This window comes from Salvelinus namaycush, chromosome 1 (genome assembly GCF_016432855.1).
Source record: "Salvelinus namaycush isolate Seneca chromosome 1, SaNama_1.0, whole genome shotgun sequence".
Classification (NCBI taxonomy): Eukaryota; Metazoa; Chordata; class Actinopteri; order Salmoniformes; family Salmonidae; genus Salvelinus; species Salvelinus namaycush.
The window spans coordinates 27632913-27655940 of NC_052307.1; the positions used below are offsets into that span (position 1 = coordinate 27632913).

Genomic DNA, 23028 nt, shown 5'->3' on the forward strand with positions numbered 1-23028 from the left:
CTACAAAGACGCTTGATGTTTTAAGTGTCACTTTTTTCCATGGAAGAATCATCTCCAAAGGAAACAAAAGGCTGTCTGGGGCTTATTGCTCCAGTTGAGTTGTTTATATGGAGGTCTGATCTGATTTGGCCCTGCTGCTGGAGAGAAGGATGAATGGCGCCAAATGTTTTTTTTTTTTTTTTTTCTTCAGCTGAATTATTTTCTCTCCCAATAAAAGATGGCCCACAGCATCCAAAGGTCTGTTTTTAAAAAGACTCCAGCAGCAGGGTAGCAGTTTGTGAACATAGGATTTGTAACATGTTGCTACTCAGGAAGATGGTAAAAAAATCCATTGACAAGAATTTAACGGTAGAACTGTGATTGGCCTATATTTACAACAGGCACTGTGGAGTGCGGGGTGTGGTTGATACAAAAACACATTTGGAATAACCTCACACACACACACACACACACACACTAACGGTACTTATCTCATGAATACTCTTGCATTCAGTTCACTGCCAGCTGCCTGCCTGCTGGTATAGTGCTCATTTGTTCCCCTCCACAGCAACCAGGAATACACTTTTCAGTTGGACTCAGCTCCTTGAACACACACACAATCAGTTGGTGTCCTCTCTGGCTTTTTGACACCAAACTACTGGAGGCTGGTTCCGAGAGCTTAACTACATCTGTCTAGTGTGAAATGCAGAAAAGAAGGCCATGGTCACAGAGCAGTGACAATTGCTAGGGTCAAGATTCCTTTGAAAACATGTCCCCTAATACTCATAAATGAACATGGTTTCCTTGCGATTTTTCATTTGTGACCTGAGTGTTTGTGCTGATCTGAAATATTTATGAAAGCAGCAGGGGGGAAATGCTAAACTTGTTATTGCTATATCTTTCATAATTAGCTGCCCCAAAGGAAAGAAAAAAGGAAGCTGTTTAAGAAAATTGGGAAACAGACATGTTTTTTTCCCGCCAATAGTCCCCATAGAGCCATTTTTTGATTACAAGCAAGTGTCACTTTCGAGTGATATGCACATCCCGGCACCAAAAAGCTCTGTAGCAGGATAGCTAATGCTAAAGTCAGGACCTTGATAAACTTAAAGATGCACTATGCAAAAATTGCTCCGCCATTTCCTAGTTGCAAAAATGTGAATAGTTCACATAATTTCAGTTTTCTGTGACCAAAACAAGCAAATATAGTGTAGAGAATCATTGTCATATCATATTTTCCATAATCCAAAATATTGCAATTTGAGCTGTTTGAAGCTGGTGTACAAACACAAAAACTAAACTTAAGAAAGGGAAGCATAGACATAGTGGATATAAAACAGATCAACTGCTTCTTAGACTTGCTTTTTTAAATGTAACCTTTATTTAACTAGGCAAGTCAGTTAAGATCAAATTCTTATTTACAATGATGACCTACCAGGGAACGGTGGGTTAACTGCCTTGTTCACGGGCAGAACGACAGAGTTTTACCTTGTCAGCTCGTGGATTCGATCCAGCAACCTTTCGGTTACTGGACCAACACTCTAACCACTGAGCTACCTGCCACCCAAAAGAGAATGATAGATCTATAACACCCATTTCTATGTTAATTTGCATAAGCTGCAATTTGAAGTTGCGTTTGATCGTATCAAAACAAAGATGTTTCTGATGACAACTTTTCATTTGAACCTTTCCACGCGGCTGGGAATATAATAACCCATGATATTAAATAAACAGTGACCCAGTTTTTCAGTTAAGCTGGTTACTAGCTAGCTGTGTATGATTATTATTAGTCATTATGCTCTAAGCTGTGAGCCAATGTGACAGACCTGTAGGATGGGCCAGCCCACAGGTGTTTTAGACAAGGGTACTATCAGTGCTGTGATCCCCTCCCTCTTGCCAGGGGCTGCTTTGTCACACCAGCACAGGAGGCAGGGCGCACCTGCTCACTCACATGAGATTGACAGTCTGACAGATCCCTGGCGTCAAGCAGCCTTCCCACCCTCTCTGCGATGCTTTGACCCTACAGCGGTTACTCTCTCCCTCCTTCCTTCTGTGCTCTAGCCTGTGTGCAGGTGATCATCTGACCACTTAGTTCGGATAATTAGCTGAAGATAGTGTACAAGCTTGGGCATTGAGCTCAACTTTCCCTTTGAACTGATGTTGGTGTTAAGATGGCACTTTCTGTGTCTCTAGTGCCAGATTTACAATACAGGGCTATTAGATTTTCTTTTCACATTGTCCTTGCCAGCATAAATCCAGCAACTATGGGAGACGCCTAACCAGGCCAGTCCAGTGCAGCTCGGTTCTGTTTTGCTCAGTGGCGTGAAAAGCGTATTAATCTGTATTGTGTTTTGTGACCGTGATGCATTTTTCGTCACTGGATAAAGGGAAGGAGGATACCTAGTCAGTTGTACAACTGAATGCATTCATCTGAAATGTGTCTTCCTCATTTAACCCCACCCCTCTGATAGACATGATTGATATGAGGTCTCTCTGTCCCAGGCGCCATGTGGGCTGATCAGCCGTGTAGGATGTCCTGCATGGTGATTTGTGACTGGGCTTGCAGGCTCTGTGACCCACCATTTCTCTCCAGCGAGAGATTCACATGTTAAAAATAGAGTAATTACACTGTGTGGTTCAGGTCCGGCGATATATGGGACCCCTGGGCTGGAGGTTTATGGCTCTCTGGGCCTTTCTCTGTGTTGACAGGGGCTTGGGAGGTAAAGAGTGGAGAGAAGGAATGGGTTTGTTTTGGAGACTCACACACCAGTCCCATGTCCTCAGGTCCCAAGAGGCCTGCTCGGGAAATGCCAGCTCCATCATCAGAGAAAATTGGAAGAATTACACAGAATTATAAAGTCAGTCTTTATTTATATATGTTTTAGATAAAAGTGGGTATTCTGTTTTCATGTTTGTCTTTCGCAGTAAGTCTGTTACATCCAGAGGCCAAGATTTTGGTTACAGCACACTGGCATTGGAAGGATAGAAATTCATTTTTGACTGAAGCCAACCTTTGAGGCATCAAGAAAACCAGCCCTGCCCTGGTTTCCCTTCTGAGGGGCTGTAAGAGGCTGAGGGAAGATGGTGTAGTTAATACTCACGTGTTGTCCAAGTAGGCTCCGGATTCAAGCTGCTGCATGCCTTACAGATACTCTCACAGCTCCAGGCTGACACGCACGCGTGCGCGGATAGGATTCCAGGTAGTGTCCGAGCAGAAACCATCGAGTCTTAGTTTACACCAACCCAGTAAACTGCTGATTAGTAGCTGAAATTACCTTTGACCTCTATGGCTGTTTAGAACGTTTTATGGCTGGTGTTTTCCTCACCCAGAGTGAGCAAAGCTGTAAATGATGTGAGCAGAGTTCAGACGGCAGACGTGATTCTCCACTGGACCTGTTGTCATTCTCAGGCGTTACTAGTCACTTTATGTTGGACACAGCGCCTCTATTATTATTCTCTACCTAGTGACCACTGTCTTACATCAGACAATGCCCAATGACTGTGTTGTCATTGGACTTGTGTGTGACAGCCACAATGCTTTGTCCCACTACTTAACTGACAACAGTGTATCACGTCATTGACTGACAGCAGTGTGGTGGTGGTGTCGTACATACGCTCTGACTATAACGTTAGAACACACTGGAACCAGAGCCAGCGAGATAAGGCAGAGCATATTTATTTGTTAAGATGGGACATTTCTGTCTCTGACAAGTGCTTAAAATAGTATTTTTGGCTCAGAAGTGGTGAGAAAAAATGCAATGAACTTTGAGATGGGCTATATTTATAGTAAGGGTTATTTTTAGTCCATTGTTTTGCACAATGTTTTTGATACAAGAACAATCGCTTTGAGTAAATATAGTATGGATGTTTAGTTTCATTTATTAAATATACTATGTGCTGTAGACTATTATGTATTAATTGAAACAAAATACCATGATATTCAGTCAAATATATTATATTTGTAAATCGTGACTCCTTGAAAACCATAAGTGTACATGAAGTTCTTTGTATATTGGCAACAGAATAAGTTCTGTTACCCATTTGTCCTGCAGTTCCTGGAGAGGTAACAGGAAAGGACCAGGCTTGAGCGATAAATTGAGGCTTTGGTCCCTTTCACTACCTGTCTCTCGGTACTCTGGATATCTGTGTGTATGTGTGCCTCCCAGTCTGACTATGCTTGCTGCAGTTCGGTGCAGTGTTGACAGACTAAAGGGAGGACATCCAGAAAGCTGCAGGTTGAAAAGCAAGAGAGACCTCTACACAGCTGGTCTCTTCTGCAAGACTCTTAACCTGAACCACATCTGTAAGTGGCCAATGCATAACGGCATGTAATAATAAAACATATGTATAATCCCTCTTGAGAGAGGGGTGTCAGACAAGCTCTTAAATCCTAATTGATAGGTTAGTTAGCACTAGATCTTAGAGATATTCCACTGTCAGGGCTCAGCCCTGGTCTGGTATGGCTCTATAAAGTGAAGCAGCAGGCAGGGCTTTGGGGGCTGCTCCCTGCTTGTCTGCAGCAACACCCAGTCAAACGGAAAGCTCTGGATAAGGGATTTTCTTCTCCTAGACGGATGGATAGGGACCTGGTTTGGCCCAGTGTTCCCAGTCTGACTTCATGCTTTGGGGGTGTTGAGTTTGGAAAAAATGTCTGTCTTCTGCTTCCTCTGGCAAATACCTGCGTCAGATTCATGGAGCAGGTGTTGTGATCCCAGTGGGGACATTCAACAGATATTTAGAGTCCTGTGTGACAACCCTCAGCCAGCCGTTGTCAGTGACTGCTGGTCCCCCAGCTGCCCTCTCCCTTCAGCCTGGCCATGACAGCCCTGACACTCCATGCCCAGCCAGCCTGGAAACTTATTGCATTTGTGGGGGGAAATGATGATGGATGCAGAACTCTCCCCTGTCCTCTATTACAATATCTTGTCTCTTTTCATCACTTCTAGGATCATCTTTGGCTATAGCTCCTTAGCAGCTCTCCTCTCTTCCACCAGGAGCTGTATATCAGACAGGCCTGTAAAGATCATCTCCAGGTGTAAGATGGGGATTTGCAGACCCCTTGTGACACACCACACACATAGTGATGTCATGGTCTCTACCCTCACTTGTCATAACCAATGTCAAGCATAACTTATTAACATGAAAAAACTTTTGCAAAAGAAGCCATCGTCAAAACTAAAAACAAACCGGACAGACAGGCTAGGTATTTACAGACAGGGAGAGAGTGAAAGCACATAACTGTGGTTTTAGCCTTCCTGTCTGGAATCCCTCAGGATAGAGGCATTTCCTGAGATCCACCAAAGATGTCCTCGAGCGGATGTTGATATTTTCCTTTCCTTGTTACAGTGTTTAAAATGGTGGCGCTCCCTAAATAAACACAGCTGATTTGTAGATTGTGTTTTTTTTTCTGTCTGCCTGCCACTCTCTGCTCCGATCCATGTTGCGGTGGAGGAGAGGAGGAGGCTGGTCTCACTGGGTTTATGGATCCAGCTGATCACCATGTTCCAGTTCTAGAACCTTCCAGTGTGCTACAATCACTGTGTTCCATCCCATGGTGCTTCCCTCTGTTGCCTCCGTGATTACGACAAACAAGTCATTCATGCAGAGCAACCCATCATGCTCCAGTTGGTCCAAGTTGCCGTGCTCTGGGACTTTAGAGTGGACAACGTCAGCAAGAGTTAAGAACCAGGCCAGCTTAGAAAGCTAATGTGACATGGTGTACAATGACGTTCTTTACAAAGATGAGGGGTCCTCTCCCTTTCTTTTGTGCCTGTTCACTCCTCTAATGTAAAGCCATGATGACAACATTAATACGTTGCTCTAAGCTGCGTGTAGTTGTGAACTTGGCAATACGTTTAAGATCACGTCGTCGTGAACTCCCATCTCATGTGCTGCACAATACGTTTAAGATCAGGTATGGAGATAATGGTCAGAAGAAAACGATATCAACAAAGCAAATGGAAACCGAGAACGTGGTGATTTTGAGTGGGAGGCAGAAGATTGACGCCAGTGAAGATGAATAGATATCGAAGACAAACTAGGCAGGTCTGAAATGTCTTTACTTGGATTGGATAATGATATATAGCGGACATTGGACTGGACAATGAATGCTAGTTTGATATTTGAGGGAGGAAAATGAACATGAGATATCAAGATTTTATGTTAAAAACAAAGAGATGGTTGAAATCAAGGAGGGAGGTGCAGAAGACTGAGGGAGAGGACAGTGAATGTGAAAATGTCTGAGCGTTGTAGGGATGAGGATATGGCATGGAATAGAACCATGTATCCTTGAACTCTCTTAGTTTGCCTGTACACCAGAGGAGGCTGGTGAAAGGAGCCATCCTTTTTAGAGAGTTGGTCCAGATCACGTGAACCATGTTTTCATTGGACATACAGTATTTAGAAAGTCTATACCCCCTTGGATTTCTTCACATTTTATTGTGTTACAAAGTGGTATTAAAATGGATTTAATTGTCTATTTTTTGGTCAACTATCTACACAGAATACTCATGTCAAAGTGGAAGACAAATTCTATAATTAGAATATTCATTTAAAAAATAAACTAATATACACTACATGACAAAGTGTGTGGACAAATGCTTGTCGAACATCTCATTCCAAAATCATGGGCATTAATGTGCAGTTGGTCTCTCCTTTGCTGCTATAACAGCTTCCACTCTTTTGGGAAGGCTTTCCATGAGATTTTGGAACATTGCTGCGGGCACATAGGCATGGCTAGCAGTCGGCATTCCAATTAATCCCAAAGGTGTTCGATGGGGTTGAGGTCAGGGCTCTGTGCATGCCAGTTAAGTTTTTCCACACCGATCTTGACAAACCATTTCTGTATGGACCTCGCTTTGTGCATGGGGGCATTGTCATGCTGAAACAAGAAAGGCCTTCCCCAAACTGTTGCCACAAATTTGGAAGCACAGAATCGTCTATAATGTCATTGTACGCTGTATCATCAAGATTTCCCTTCACTGGAACTAAGGGGCCTAGTCCGACCCATGAAAAACAGACCCAGACCATTATTCCTCCTCCACCAAACTTTACAGTTGGCACTATGCCTTGGGGCAGGTATTCGTCCTTCGGACTGCCAGATAGTGAAGCGTGTTTCATCACTCCAGAGATCGAATTTCCACTGCTCCAGAGTCCAATGGTGGCAAGCTTTACAGCACTCCAGTCGACGCGTGGCATTGCACATGTTGATCTTAGGCTTGTGTGCGGCTGCTCGGCCATGGAAACCCATTTCATGAAGCTCCAGACGAACAGTTCTTGTGCAGACGTTGCTTCCTGAGGCAGTTTGCAACTCGATAGTGAGTGTTGCAACCGAGGACAGACTTGTTACGTGCTACAAACTTCAGCACTTCAGTCCCATTCTGTGAGCTTGTGTGGTCTACCACTTTGCGACTGAGCTGTTGTTGCTCCTAGATGTTTCCACTTCACAATAACAACACTTACAGTTGACCGGGGCAGCTCTAGCAGGGCAGAAATTTGATGAACTGACTTGTTGAAAAGGTGGCATCTTATGATGGTGCCATGTTGAAAGTCACTGAGCTCTTCTGTAAGGCCATTCTACTGCCAATGTTTGTCTATGGAGATTGCATTACTGTGTGCTCGATTTTATACACCTGTCAGCAACGGGTGTGGCTGAAATAGCCAAATCCACTCATTTGAAGAGGTGTCCACATACTTTTGTGTATATATAACTCCCTGAGTCAAAACGTTATAAACACCTTTGGTAGCATTTACAGCAGAGTCTTCTTGTGTAAGTCTCATGAGAGATTAGCACACCTGTATTGTGCAATATTTGCCTATTTTCTTTTCAAAATTCTACAAGCTCTGTCAAGGTGTTGGGGATCATGGCTGAACAGCAATTTTCATATCTTGCCATATACTATATGTTCAAGCAGATTTAAGTCAAAACTGTAACTCGGCTAATTAGGAACATTCACTGTCTTCTTGGTAAGCAACTCTAGTGTAGATTTGGCTTTGTGTTGTAGGTTATTGTCCTGCTGAATGGAGAATTCCTCTCCCAGTGACTGGTGTAAAGCACACTAAAGCAGGTTTTCCTATAGGATTTTGCCTGTGCTTAGCATCATCCATTTCTTTCATCCCGAAAAACTCCCCAGTCTTTGCCGATGTCAAGCATACCCATACCATGATGCAGCCACTACCATGCTTGAAAATAAGGAGACAGTTACTCAGTGATGTGTTGGATTTGCCCCAAACATAAGGCTTTGCATTTAGGCCAAAAAGTGTATTCCTTTGCCATGTTTTATTTGCAGTATGACTTTAGCGCCTTGTTGCTTGCATGTTTTGCTATGCATGTTTTGGAGAAAAAAAATTCTGTATATTTGTAGTCTTCTTTTCACTCTGTCATTATTGTGAAGTCACTACAATGTTGTTGATCCATCCTCAGTTTTCCCTAAGCGGATACCTTTCTGTCCTGTAGCTCAGTTCAAGCAGACTACTGCATCATGTGTCTGGGTGGTTTAATACATCATCCACAGCATCATTATTAACTTGACCATGCTTAAAGATGTATTCAATGTCTGATTTGTTATTGTTACCCATCTACCAATCACTGCTCTTTGAGGCTTTCGAAAAGCTCCCTGGTCTGTGCTTGAAATTCAATACTTGACTAAGGGTCCTTACAGATGTTGTATGTACATGTATGGGGGACAATCCCTATTATTTCACACTGAGTGAGTCCATATGACTTATGTGATTTGTTAAGCCAAATTCTACTTTAATTTAGGGTTTGCCTAAACAAAGGAGGTGAATACTAATGCAACAACTATATTTTAGGTAATTAATTTGAAAAACATTTTTTTTTAATTTTCTTTTCACTTTGACATTATGCAGTGTTTTGTGTAGATCAATGGCAATAAATTACAATGTAATCTATTTCAATGCCACTTTGTAACACAATAAATAGTTCAAGGGGGTGTAGACTTTCTATTGAAAGGGTTGCATTGGACCTTTGAAGATGCCCTCGCTGTAGGACTGAACCTACAGTGCAGCTGTGGGCACTGACCTCACGTCAACACTCATGTCGGTGTGCCTCGCTAATGATTGACTACCTGCACATGCAACACTACCAGAACGTGTGACTGTACTTTGGACTCTAACACACCCAGCATGATCAGGCTCGATTACAGATCACACAATAGCATGAGGTCTCCAATCCTCTCTCAGTGCGTCATTACTCTCCCGTAGGGCTTTCCTTCATATCCTGTACTCTCCTCTGACACACACACACACACACACACACACACACACACACACACACACACACACACACACACACACATTCCTATATCTACCATATCTTTATTCATGCTCACAGAGTGGAAAGAGGGACACTGTTCCTCCTGGCCTGGTCCTCTGACTGTCCTGCCATGTAACTCTGAGGTGGGATAATTTCCCGCTTGCGTGGAACTTCCCTGACAACACAGGCCTGCATGAAGAGGATCCGTTTTCCCTCCCTCTTTCATATCTCATCTCTCTTTCTTGCTCTGTCTTCCCCCTCTCCAGACAATGGCTGCACAGTATAGTGAGGTGCAATCTGACCCTGGATTCTTCGGTACATATTAGAGGCCTTTGTTTTGGGTGTGGTACTGTATGTATGACTTGCGTTGTTTGCTAGTGGCACCAGGGAATGGTTCATAAGGTTTTACCTGTCTTTTATGATGGACTTTGTTCTCTTTTATGACCGTCGATGGCTAGTGGAGGGATGCCAAGGTAATAACATGATGTTGGAGAGCAGGACACCAAGGCCCTCCAGTTATATATGTTGTTTATCTCTGTTGTCTCGATCACTCTCTCCTCTTGTTTGTTTGTTTGTTTCTGTCTATCTCTTGGCTTGTGCCAGGCTGGCTTCCTCAGTGGCAGCTGGTAATCTGCTCAGGCTCTGACTCGCTTCGAGTGTCCTGTGACCTTATAAGGACAAACTGATTCTGGGCTAACACTGGATTCTAAAGCAATGATCCGATCTGCTGCTTTGGCTGCACTCTAACCCCCGTGCTGGAAATTATTACACCCCCTCCACCATACACACAAACACCCGCACACATTTTTCATCATTTGTTTTTAATGTTTTTTTTCAGCCGTATTCACTTGAGCTCTTGCTGGCTGCCCGTCAGGGTTCCCACCCTAAACACTCATTTTGATATACCTGTCAAATGATCTAGGTAAAAACAGTTGAACTGTAAATGAGAAATACTTTTTCATTTACAAACACCCGCTGTCAGTCAAAAGGTTAACGACACAGCCTGAGGGTCTGTTGTGCTCTGAGACCGTTGTGGGAGGAGGAGAGGGGGATTCCTGCCAGACGTAGGCTGTGATGTAGCTAGAGACTGGAGTGGAGCAGCAGCATGACGTTGCTCAGGCCGTGTGATTGTGAGTCACTCAGTACCATGGAGAGGCTGGTGGCTGGTCCTCCTCTGCCCTGACTCACAGCAGTGAGACACTGTGTCTTTGTCGGTTTGTTTGCCTGGCCGTCAGCCTACAGGGAGAGGGAGCAGAGCAGGGCTATATGTCTTTTGGTTAAGACACAGACTGCACTGAACATAAGTGTAGAACACTACAGAACATTCAGTCCTGACTATGTCTTACACGTTGTGGTGGTATGTAGACGCTCTGGTTTGTTTTCCCTACTGTAGTGTTTCACCACAGGCAGGCAGAGACTGGCATGGGCTGGGTGCTGGGCATCCTCAGGAGCCTTTCCCCAGCTGGTGGGCATTATGAGCGGGCTCTGGTGCACCATAATCAGCCTCTATTTGACCGTTATTGATTGAGCTACAGCTGAATGCCTTTATGGACAATTTGGGAGTTTTAATTCCATGGAGATTTATTTATTTGGTGTGCTGTTAATCTACAGGAAGTTGACTCACAGAGGGCTGCGTGCCTTAACGAGGTTTCTTATGAAAAAGTAGGATTGTCTGTTTTTTTATCCTCGTGTTTACCACAGTATATTTACAGAGACATTTGACAGGTTTCCTGTGGGCCATTCAAACAGGGTTCCCAGCTTTGCTCATAACTTCAGAGGTTTGATGGAGGAAATGAAAAGTGTTGAAATGTCATTTGTTTGCTACTTCAATAACCTGACTTCGAGGCTGCATGGTAGAATCCACTGGCTATCACATGATTGGCTTCCTGCCCATCTTCCTCACCCTCTTCTCTCCTGTCTGCGGCAACCCCCCCCCCCCCCCCCCCCCCCTCCTCCGTCCTGTTTCCTAACGCATCACTCTTCGTGCCCCAACCCTACCCCTAACCACCTGAATCAGGAGACTCCATCAAGGCCAGAGTTCAGTTTCCTGAGACACTGGTTGTGTCATAACATGTCTCTCTCTGTTGTGACTCAGCATGCTCACGTTCTAATGATGTTTACTGTAGCTTTCTACTGTGTGTGACCCATTGCTAATCTCTTGTACTTGACTCATGCACATTTCCTCCAGATGTCGTGAACTGTGACATAGCATTTTGGCTTCCTTCCTTCCCACCAGTGTCACGGTGCTCAGGACAGAACAATCCGGTAGAGCGGAGTGCTCTTGGTCCAGCAGAGAGCTCAGTACTGGCTACAGAACATTCAGTCCTGTGAGCATAGGGCCTTGGCTCAGGAAACGCTGCCTTCTCCATCAGTATTGTTTGGTTTGACCAAAGTGACGGTTGGTAATCCGGGAGCAACAGTGGTTCAGTTTGATAAATGCACGTTGGAGCAGGTTCTGAACTGTGGACCTGTTCAATACTTTCCTTCTTTGAATCTCCCTTCTCTCCTGCCATATTCCAGTACAGTGGGTTCCCTGTATATGGGTTATACACCTCTAGGGGACAAAAGTCAAAGAACTCTGTGTGTGTTTCCGTGTCTGGTTCTGCAACAGTTATTTTGTGTTTTTCTTGGCAGACGCCCAAGTGAAAGGTGTGTTTTATTTGCTTTATCATTACTCAACCTTCCTGTACCGGCCCAGTCATTGGCCTGCTGCCAACAGACAGTAATATCCTCGCCCCCGCATGTCTGGACCAATCAGCGTTGACGTTAGGTTAAGCTTTTTCAATTTACTGGCCAGTTGGAGGCTGTTTGGAACCCACCTGATGCTGTTAGTTGGTAAAGTGCTGTGGGCATGGGGGAAAGGTCAAAGTCCTGATGATCACAAGTTGTGGATTATGTTTCATCTTGTACCATCACCTTGTGATCTTAATCCCTGTCTGTCTGTTTGTGTTGGGCAGGATTGGGGTAATTCATCTGGGCAGCTGGTAATGCCAGCCAGACCACTGTCAATCTGCAGTCCATCGCATTCTCTGTTCATCGGATTAATAAAGTTTTTTATGGCATTCTTCATATTGGACTTGTTTTTTTAAACTGATCAACAGAAATTGATGTAATTTGGAAGTATTTGATGACCTCCCTCCCACACAGGCAGCGTGTGGTGGAGGACTTGGTGTGCTTGATTCATGCTCTAGCTAGACTACCTCTCACCTTTTGTCTCTCATTTTTCTCTCAGGCTCCAGGCGCTTTCTCTGTTATCTGAAACATGTATAAATACATCTCTAATCACTAGAAATAGATCACAAAATCCTGGTTAACAACTTGGCAGCATATTGGGACATGTAATCAAATTAAGGCATTCATGCAGCAATAAGCTCAATTGTGCAGAAAGGGAGAGCTGTCTGTGGTGTAAGTGTGTGAGAGAGAAACAGAGTGGAAGTGAGAGTGTGTTTTTCATTTACTCCTCTTCCTTCTGCACCCTCGACCCTCTCCTACTCTGGCCATGCTTCCAGCCCATGTGTCATCTGTGTAGGTCTGCCTGCCTGCCTGTCTGTCGGTCTGCCTGTCGGTCTGCCTGTCTGTCCCAGTGCCTGTCTGTAGCTGATTTCTCTCTCCTCCTGAGTCAGCAGGAATGTGAGGAATGACTGAACCTTTCCCACCCTACTCTTGTCTGCCCATTTTTAGGCATGACCGACTCTCTCTTTTTGCTTCATTCCTCTCTCTCCCTCTGTCATCCTATCCCACCATTAACTACTAATGTATTTTGCCTCCCACCTCTCCTTCCCTCCCCGTCATTTATATCCTTTCTCTTCTCTTAACCTCTCTGTCTCTACTCCTCTTACACATTTTCTCCTCGGCCAGCTCAACACTCCAAATTTCTCCAAATTACATGCGAGCCTATATTGGCTCTATATTCTACCAAACCGCAGAGAGGCCTCGAATCCAGCGACCCCCTCCCGTCCCGTCCCTCCCCATGAAGAGTACTGTACCTCCTCTGGTTCCTCCTTTACGATTACAGGGCTGTTCATGGGTGGTCTGTTTGATCTCCGGTTGTAAGTTAGTACACCATTATGACGTGGCTGGGCCATGTGGGCTGGTCCAGGAAAGTGTTAAGTCTCCCAGTGCAGTCTGTCTGCCAGAGGAAATGGAGCTGTTCATCCCTCGTGCGTTTGTTGACAGGTTTCTGCAGTCAATGCTGGAGTAGAGCTCTGCTACCTGTCATACCTGACAGAGAACTGCTCCCTCTCCTCCCTTTTCTCTCCCTACTCCCTCCCTCACTTTGTGCTGCTATCACTCACATTAATGCAGGCAGGTTGATTGGGATGAATCGTGTCCTGGAGACAAAGCGGAGCAATTTCCACTACATGGGCCAGCTGCAAAGTCAAAATTGACTATATATCCTAAGAATTCATGAATACAAAAATGTGCTTTTTGGTCTTAATTTAAGGTTAGGGTTAGGTATAAGGTTAACAGTGTGGTTAAGGTTAGGGTTAGGTTTAAAATCAGATTTTATGACTTTGTGGCTGTGCCTGCTAGTGACTACCCTGCAGAGCTGCCTCCAGTACATGAGTCATCCCAATAAATCTAGAAATCTAGAATTGGCTTCCTATTCCGCAACAAAGCATCCTTCACTCATGCTGCCAAACATACCCTTGTAAAACTGACCATCCTACCAATCCTCGACTTTGGCGATGTCATTTACAAAATAGCCTCCAATACCCTACTCAATAAATTGGGTGCAGTCTATCACAGTGCCATCCGTTTTGTCACCAAAGCCCCATATACTACCCACCACTGCGACGCCAAACCCACTGGCTCCAGGTCATCTACAAGACCCTGCTAGGTAAAGTCCCCCCTTATCTCAGCTCGCTGGTCACCATAGCAGCACCCACCTGTAGCACGCGCTCCAGCAGGTATATCTCTCTGGTCACCCCCAAAACCAATTCTTCCTTTGGCCGACTCTCCTTCCAGTTCTCTGCTGCCAATGACTGGAACGAACTACAAAAATCTCTGAAACTGGAAACACTTATCTCCCTCACTAGCTTTAAGCACCAGCTGTCAGAGCAGCTCACAGATTACTGCACCTGTACATAACCCATCTATAATTTAGCCCAAACAACTACCTCTTTCCCTACTGTATTTATTTATTTTTGCTCCTTTGCACCCCATTATTTCTATCTCTACTTTGCACATTCTTCCACTGCAAATCAACCATTCCAGTGTTTTACTTGCTACTTCGCCACCATGGCCTTTTTTTGCCTTCACCTCCCTTATCTCACCTCACTTGCTCACATTGTATATAGACTTATTTTTCTACTGTATTATTGACTGTATGTTTGTTTTACTCCATGTGTAACTCTGTGTTGTTGTATGTGTCGAACTGCTTTGCTTTATCTTGGCCAGGTTGCAATTGTAAATGAGAGTTCTCAACTTGCCTACCTGGTTAAATAAAGGTAAAATAAAATAAATGCCAACCTGCTTAATTAATGCAGTTGGCTTTCATGGCTTCTGTGTGTGCCTGCACACATACAGACACATGCACACATGTACACTTCCTGTCTCTGTATAATAAATACCTCTAACAGATGGAGCAACTTGAGGATGGGCACACAAACATTTTTCTCGAGGCAAGTCGAAGTTGATAGCCGAAGTCTCCACCCCTTCGTCGGTGATTGTTCAAAAGTAGGGATTCTTTAATGACGTGTTTTGTCATTTAACAAGAGACTAATTGTTTTCATGCACATTTTTCACTTGGGAAATACTGCACTAAACATCTTATTTAGATGTAAATTGCGCGACAAAGATCTCCATGGCAAAAATGTAAAAAATGTATGACAGATTTCTTGAGTTATCTTAGATTAACTCGGACTATGGGGGGAGGCTGGCCCAGCCTCCCTCCTACAGCCCAGTAAGTTTACAGTCAGCCTGGCCCAGCCTCCCTCCTACAGCCCAGTAGGTTTACAGTCAGCCTGGCCCAGCCTCCCTCCTACAGCCCAGTAGGTTTACAGTCAGCCTGGCCCAGCCTCCCTCCTACAGCCCAGTAGGTTTACAGTCAGATTGGCCCAGCCTCCCTCCTACATCCCAGTAAGTTTACAGTCAGCCTGGCCCAGCCTCCCTCCTACAGCCCAGTAAGTTTACAGTCAGCCTGGCCCAGCCTCCCTCCTACAGCCCAGTAGGTTTACAGTCAGCCTGGCCCAGCCTCCCTCCTACAGCCCAGTAGGTGTACAGTCAGATTGGCCCAGCCTCCCTCCTACATCCCAGTAAGTTTACAGTTAGCCTGGCCCAGCCTCCCTCCTACAGCCCAGTAAGTTTACAGTCAGCCTGGCCCAGCCCCCCTCCTACAGCCCAGTAGGTTTACAGTCAGCCTGGCCCAGCCTCCCTCCTACAGCCCATTAGCTCAGCAGCAGCTGGGAAGCTGTGGTCCTCACTCTGTGCTTTATTGAAGTTAAATCACTTGTCGCCAAACTATAAAAGCTCATGTAAGCCCCGCTGACCCCATGACTCCCCACCACACTCTGGAAGCTAAAAAACGATCCACCTGCAGCAACAGCACAATGCTGCCTGGCTCTCACAGACATATACTACTGACACTTCCTTCTGCTCATGCTCCATGAACCTCCTTTTGACTCATTAAAGTAGAATTCCATGTAACTTTGTGGTCTACGACTGATCAGAGATCAAGGATAAAATGTTGCTGGGGATTCTGCCGTGTGTGCTCGGCGGGGCAGGGGCGCCAAAACTCTGGCCTCATGTAAACGCACATGTCTTAGCGAGCTTGAGAGTGGGTTAATTACAGAGGGCCAGAGGGCTACCATGCAAAGCAGGCTGGGGAGAAGAGAAGAGGGTAGGGCCTGTTTCCCATGGAGAGACTGGGATGAACTTGAAGAGGCTGTTCCAGAGGGGCTTCGACTGCCCTGCCTGCCACAGTGGTTTGACTTTACAGGGCAGAGGACACGGCGTGATATAAGCAGAATTCAATATAATTCCAATGCAAGAACTGCCCCCAAAATTGTGCCCCCGCACTGATTTCAACTGCCCCCTTAGTAACTTTATCCTGGTGCTGAGTCTGTCTCTTAGATGTGTGTGTCCCTATGTGCTTGCTCTCCATTGCTGACACTCCTACTCTTCCCCTCTGTGTGTGTGTAGCTGGATGGGACGATGGACCTGGATGAGCGGCGGCTGATCCGTTCAGCCATCAGAGAGCTGAGGAGGAGAGAGATAGAGGACATGGAGGCAACCCTGGCCAGCAAACGCTTCCGGCACAAACGCCTCAACCAGAATGACGACAAAGAGAACCAGCTCACAAATAGGTGAGCCGCCTGAATCTGAATACACACACACACACACACACACACACGCTCTTGCACACAGACCCATTATCCATGACAGATTGTAGCAGTCCAGATGAGCTGCCTGGAAACTCTGAGACAACAAGCACACAAACCCAGATGCAGCACTCCCTCTCCTTCTCCAGGGAGGCCTTCTGGGAAGTTGGGCCACAACACTGCAGATCTGGAAAAACCATGACAGGGAGTCCATAAAAACAGGGGAGGTAGAAGAACTCATATGCAATTTTTCGTTATGCAAATACACACCTGTGTAGGCAACGTTTAATAAGTTGTGTGTACTGTATATATTCTCATACATTTACTCATACCGTTTAATTTCATATTCCTAACAGTATCACTGTCATGTAGCCTACAGACGAATCCACACACATTCTATTAGGCGGCTACCAGCCATATCCCTGGTGGTAAAGACGTCAATACAGTCGTTTACGTGTATTTTATTTCTTTTGTATTTCATTAGTCTTTATTGACCCGTTACAGCAGGCTTGAACGTTTTACCGGTTCAGCGATGCGTGGCCGCCAGAACCGGTCACGCCGCGCAGCCATAGCAGACGGAAAAACTGACGAGTCTGCAGTCGTTGCCTCCTGTCATCTGTTTTTTACACCCATTTGTTTTTCATTAGAACCCAATCAGAAACAGGACTAACAAGACAACAACATCCCTTCGTGTGCCAATCATCATCACCATTGTACTTTTTACTGGTTTTCATTTGGCTGTAATGGTAGTGAGTGAGTTCAGGCTGGAGTGTCTAGGCTGAACCCTGTGGGCCATGCTGGTTTGCTGCTCCTCTCTGCTAATTCATGACTGGCTCTACTACAGCAGCTTACTGCAGCCAGACGGGAAGGGCCCCAGCAGACAACTGCTCCTAGTTGACTCGTGTTCTGGGCTGCAGATCCACAACATGAGGAGGACGCTGGCCCTCCTACATCTCTGCTCCTACTGGATCATATTAGGGACAATGACTGTTAAATGGGATCCGTTCGCTGGGTAGTTGGATTACTTGGGTTACATAAATAACAGAGGTTCCCCTTTTTAAAGCTGGAAGAATATGTCTATTCGCCACATGCATGCACGTGTCCATACAGGCTTGCGAGCAAGCGAGCGCATGCACACACACACACACACACACACACACACACACACACACACACACACACATACACACAGCCTCCTGAAAGCAATATTATCCTTTTCTACTCACTGCGGGAATGTCAAATATTCTATTCCAAGTTCCACACATCCTCCAATCCCAATGAGGAGAGGGGGAATGAGTCCGAGAGGAAGAAAAAAGAGGCAGAGAAATGGAGAGCTATATGAGGATAGAGAGGAGGAAGATGTTTTTGCCTGGCAATGTGCTTCTCTCTCCTTTACATGTCTATCATGCTGTCACTTTTTCTAGGCTGGATTTGTGAATCTTTTTCTCAGAAAAGAAAAAGTTTTCTTCCCGGCCAAGAAAAACTGTCTGGCGTCTTGATTTACTCCAGGAGTGGAGCCAGTGAGGCCAACAACACTGCAGGATGCCTCTGAATGTGGATTACACTGCCCTTCTGGCCACCTTAACACATGAGCAGGGTCAAGCATCACCAACTACCATGAAAGCAGCACTCTGATGTGTCAGTGTGTGTTTCTGTTTGTGTGTCTGTATCTCAGGTCAGATTTGGCTGACTCCCTAAACATCCTCTCTGTGAAACTACAAGCCATCCAGGACATTGAGGAACTGTCTGGACTGGTGAGAACAGTGATGTACACCACACACATTACTTGTGAATTTACAGTTAGACATCATCAATATCAATCTTTCACAAACCTCTATGCACATACTGCCCTAGAGTCAGCCAGTCTCACTCATCTGTTTCTTTATCTCTCTTTGTGGCCCTCTGAGTTTGTCTCCCCATCCACATGAATGATTCTGAGCATCACTCTCCCTGTGCTGATGGCTGTCCTGCTGCCTGTGTATTCCAGCTGCGTGCGGCCACTGAGTATGAGGAGAGGAAACTGATCAGAGCTGCCATCCGCCGCCTCCGAGACGAGGAGCAGCAGGGTGAGTACAGAGGAGGAGGAGAAGGAACAGAGATGGAGGTAGAGGAGGAGAAGGAGAAGGAATGGAGGTAGAGGAGGAGAAGAAGGAACATAAATGGAGGTAGAGGAGGAGGAGGAGAAGGAACAGAGATGGAGGTAGAGGAGGAGAAGGAACAGAGATGGAGAAGGAACAGAGATGGAGGAGGAGGAGAGGGAACAGAGATGAGGAGGAAGAGGAGAACACTTACAGTACACACATCTCTCCAGGGGGGCAGGCATACAGCACTCCCCTGCTACCTGATAAGTTGAAGGACATGTTAGGATACTACTCTCTAATAATCCTATCCCCTGTTGCCCAGAGGTTCTCCCTTTCTCTTTTCCTCTCTCTATTTCCACCCTCTTGTTCTCTGTCCTTCTCACCCTCTCTGGCTTGTTCATTCAGTAGTAAGCCCCTGTCTTGACAAATAAACAACTTTAGCTTCTCTTCTCCGTACGTGTGTCTCCTCAGCTCCCATTTGAGATTTGATAGGTTTGTATTGTCTCCCCCCTCATCAGTCAGTGTGTAACCAGTTGGATGTGGTGTGTGTTTCAGGTACAGGGCAGAAAGGGAGAACCACCGACCGATGTCTAGAATCTGAGGGCCTGGATCTCCAAAACAGCCTGGGAGCAGGGGTGAGTTAAGAGAGAGAGAGAGAGAGAGAGAGAAGGGGTGAGTACAGACAGACAGACAGAGAGAGAGAGAGAAGGGGTGAGTACAGACAGACAGAGAGAGAGAAGGGGTGAGTACAGACAGACAGACAGAGAGAGAGAGAAAGGGTGAGTACAGACAGACAAACAGAGAGAGAGAGAGAAGGGGTGAGTACAGAGTGGAAGAGGAGGTGGCAAACAGGTTTGATTATGACAGCTGTATGAAATATAGATAAACGGGAAGGTGATGAACTGATTAGGGCTGTGATCTGACTGGCTGTCGATGCCTCAAACTTTTTTATATGAAGAGAGATCATGTTGCAACTTACACGTCAACTTTAATTAGCAGCACAGACTCAGTTGTGGGTGTTGAGTATATGTTTGCAGAGAACAGTGACCATTTAGGTTTTGTGCTGCCACAATGAAGAATGCAGACAACAACACCCAGGCATGTGACTCCGTCAGACACTGTCTGTCTCATGACTGTGTCTTCTCTTCACCATGTTCCAAACACATAAACTGACAGACACGCAGACGAGCTTGCGCCAAAGTGGCTGCCACGACGCAAGGAATGTATTTTCATTCTTCATACCTCATTCATTTCTGGCTAAGTACACCCAGAGACTGCGAGGAGAGGAGATTTGCTCAGGCTCTGGTGTTTGGTATAGGCAGTAAATCCTTGGTGATAAGAACACCCTGCGAGCCAGGCCTGTCATTCTACACACTACTAGTTACCCAGGCTGTCACTCTCCAAACTCTCACATCACACTGAAGGGAAATGATTATGTTTTGATTATGTGTGGCAACCAGAACTTGGGCGTGTTGTGCGTGCCTATCTGTCCATCTGTCTGTCGGAGATTGGAAGGGAAGAGTGATGGTAGTCTCTCTCCCATTCTATATTCCTCCTTCTCTCCTCTTTGGTTTTCTCTTTCCCCCTTTCAGACTTGAGGCTTTGCATGTCAAAGCCCTTTACACATTTGGTTAGGAGAGGCCCCCTTGTGGTCAGTGAAGTGAACTACTGTATTCATAACCCTAATAGCTACAGTTATATTCAATATGACAGTTTCCTGTGAAAGCATTGCAGATTGACTGATGAGTTTATGTGCTGAAAATGCTGAAAGACGTAATAGTAACAACGTAATAATTGCCTGGGGCTAGATGCTATCTTATCACTGTTGCTTGATCAGTTTGTCTGTACTCCCTGCTCTGTTTTCTGACAGGATCTCTGTTGGGTGAAGTTCATTCCTATTGTATGCCGTCATACCTGTAAGAATTGGGTTGGTGATGCGGGTTAGGCTGTATGCTCAGCCGGGAAGCTGTACCAACATGAAAAAAATACGACAGTTTACTATAGAATACGACAGTACTTATTATAGAATCCTATAGTAAACTGTAGTATACTCTAGAATACTATACTACAAATTGTAATATCCCTCGATCATGTGTAGTACTTAATATAGAATTTGAATGCTACAGTATTATCTGCAAAAAAGCACTGTTGTAAATACTATAGTAATGTCCAAAAAAACACTACAGTCCGTAAAAACACGACACTTTTAGTAGTGCTGAGCGATTAGTGCTTATTTTAGGTCGGTTCGATTTCAGTTTGATTATTAAAATTACTTGAATAAAAATTTCAGTTGTTTTGTATCAGACCTCAGGATAAGACCCAGATACAGACAGTTCGAAAGTAACACAAGTTTATTACTAGAACAGGGGGCAGGCAAATGACAGGTCAAGGGCAGACAGAGGTTCAATTGAAGGTACAGAACGGCAGGCAGGCTCAGGTTCAGGGCAGGCAGAGGTCAGTAATTCAGAGCAGAGTCTGAAAGGTACAGAACGGCAGGCAGGCTCAGGTTCAGGGCAGGCAGAGGTCAGTAATTCAGAGCAGAGTCTGAAAGGTACAGAACGGCAGGCAGGCTCAGGTTCAGGGCAGGCAGAGGTCAGTAATTCAGAGCAGAGTCTGAAAGGTACAGAACGGCAGGCAGGCTCAGGTTCAGGACAGGCAGAGGTCAGTAATTCAGAGCAGAGTCTGAAAGGTACAGAACGGCAGGCAGGCTCAGGTTCAGGGCAGGCAGAGGTCAGTAATTCAGAGCAGAGTCTGAAAGGTACAGAACGGCAGGCAGGCTCAGGTTCAGGGCAGGCAGAGGTCAGTAATTCAGAGCAGAGTCTGAAAGGTACAGAACGGCAGGCAGGCTCAGGTTCAGGGCAGGCAGAGGTCAGTAATTCAGAGCAGAGTCTGAAAGGTACAGAACGGCAGGCAGGCTCAGGTTCAGGGCAGGCAGAGGTCAGTAATTCAGAGCAGAGTCTGAAAGGTACAGAACGGCAGGCAGGCTCAGGTTCAGGGCAGGCAGAGGTCAGTAATTCAGAGCAGAGTCTGAAAGGTACAGAACGGCAGGCAGGCTCAGGTTCAGGGCAGGCAGAGGTCAGTAATTCAGAGCAGAGTCTGAAAGGTACAGAACGGCAGGCAGGCTCAGGTTCAGGGCAGGCAGAGGTCAGTAATTCAGAGCAGAGTCTGAAAGGTACAGAACGGCAGGCAGGCTCAGGTTCAGGGCAGGCAGAGGTCAGTAATTCAGAGCAGAGTCTGAAAGGTACAGAACGGCAGGCAGGCTCAGGTTCAGGGCAGGCAGAGGTCAGTAATTCAGAGCAGAGTCTGAAAGGTACAGAACGGCAGGCAGGCTCAGGTTCAGGGCAGGCAGAGGTCAGTAATTCAGAGCAGAGTCTGAAAGGTACAGAACGGCAGGCAGGCTCAGGTTCAGGGCAGGCAGAGGTCAGTAATTCAGAGCAGAGTCTGAAAGGTACAGAACGGCAGGCAGGCTCAGGTTCAGGGCAGGCAGAGGTCAGTAATTCAGAGCAGAGTCTGAAAGGTACAGAACGGCAGGCAGGCTCAGGTTCAGGGCAGGCAGAGGTCAGTAATTCAGAGCAGAGTCTGAAAGGTATTGAACGGCAGTCGGGTTCAGGGCAGGCAGAGGTCAGTAATTCAGAGCAGAGTCTGAAAGGTACAGAACGGCAGGCAGGCTCAGGTTCAGGGCAGGCAGAGGTCAGTAATTCAGAGCAGAGTCTGAAAGGTACAGAACGGCAGGCAGGCAAGGTCAGGGCAGGCAGAATGGTCAAAACCAGGAAAACTAGAAAACAGGGACTAGAGAGAAAAACAGGAGTATGGGGAAAAACGCTGGTAGGCTTGACGAGACAAGACGAACTGGCAACAGACAAACAGAAAACACAGGAATAAATGCACAGGGGATAATGGGGAATATGGGTAACACCTCGAGGCGGGTGGAGACAAGCACAAGACAGGTGAAACTGATCAGGGTGTGACAGTTTTGTATATTACATTTATTTTATTTGATGACTTTATTATTTAATTCCAAGTCATCATCTCATCTCTGCCTATGCTGTCTGACAAAATCACTATTTTGTAGTTCTTCAAAGTAAATAAGGCATACTTCTATGACTGCTGAATACCAACTATCAATCAAAGATCATGTATTTTCATTTTAGAGATACCTCACGAAGCAACTGTTTTTCTATCCCTCTCGATTGCTCTTTCTCACTTCTCTCAGTGTCTGCTCCACACAGACTGGACAAGTAGGCGGGCGCACAATGGATTATGGCTATTGTAGGTAATTACCATGGTTTCTGAGCTAAACTATTTCGAATATTGGCCTTTTGGAAACTACAACTCCCTACTACATTGCACAGTTTGGGTTTGATCTGATTTATCT

The 23028-nt window shown here is 45.6% G+C and overlaps 1 protein-coding gene across 3 annotated transcripts in view; it reads left to right on the forward strand.

Moving 5' to 3' along the window:
- Positions 1-23028, forward strand: part of LOC120023884 (smoothelin-like) — an 87030-nt gene that overhangs the window by 8758 nt on the left and 55244 nt on the right. For all 3 annotated transcript variants that reach the window (XM_038968078.1, XM_038968018.1, XM_038968145.1), the window contains 4 exons: positions 16394-16557; positions 18248-18326; positions 18560-18638; positions 19209-19288. In XM_038968078.1, the coding sequence (XP_038824006.1) occupies positions 16394-16557; positions 18248-18326; positions 18560-18638; positions 19209-19288 (402 nt within the window). The remainder of the gene's footprint in view (positions 1-16393; positions 16558-18247; positions 18327-18559; positions 18639-19208; positions 19289-23028) is intronic.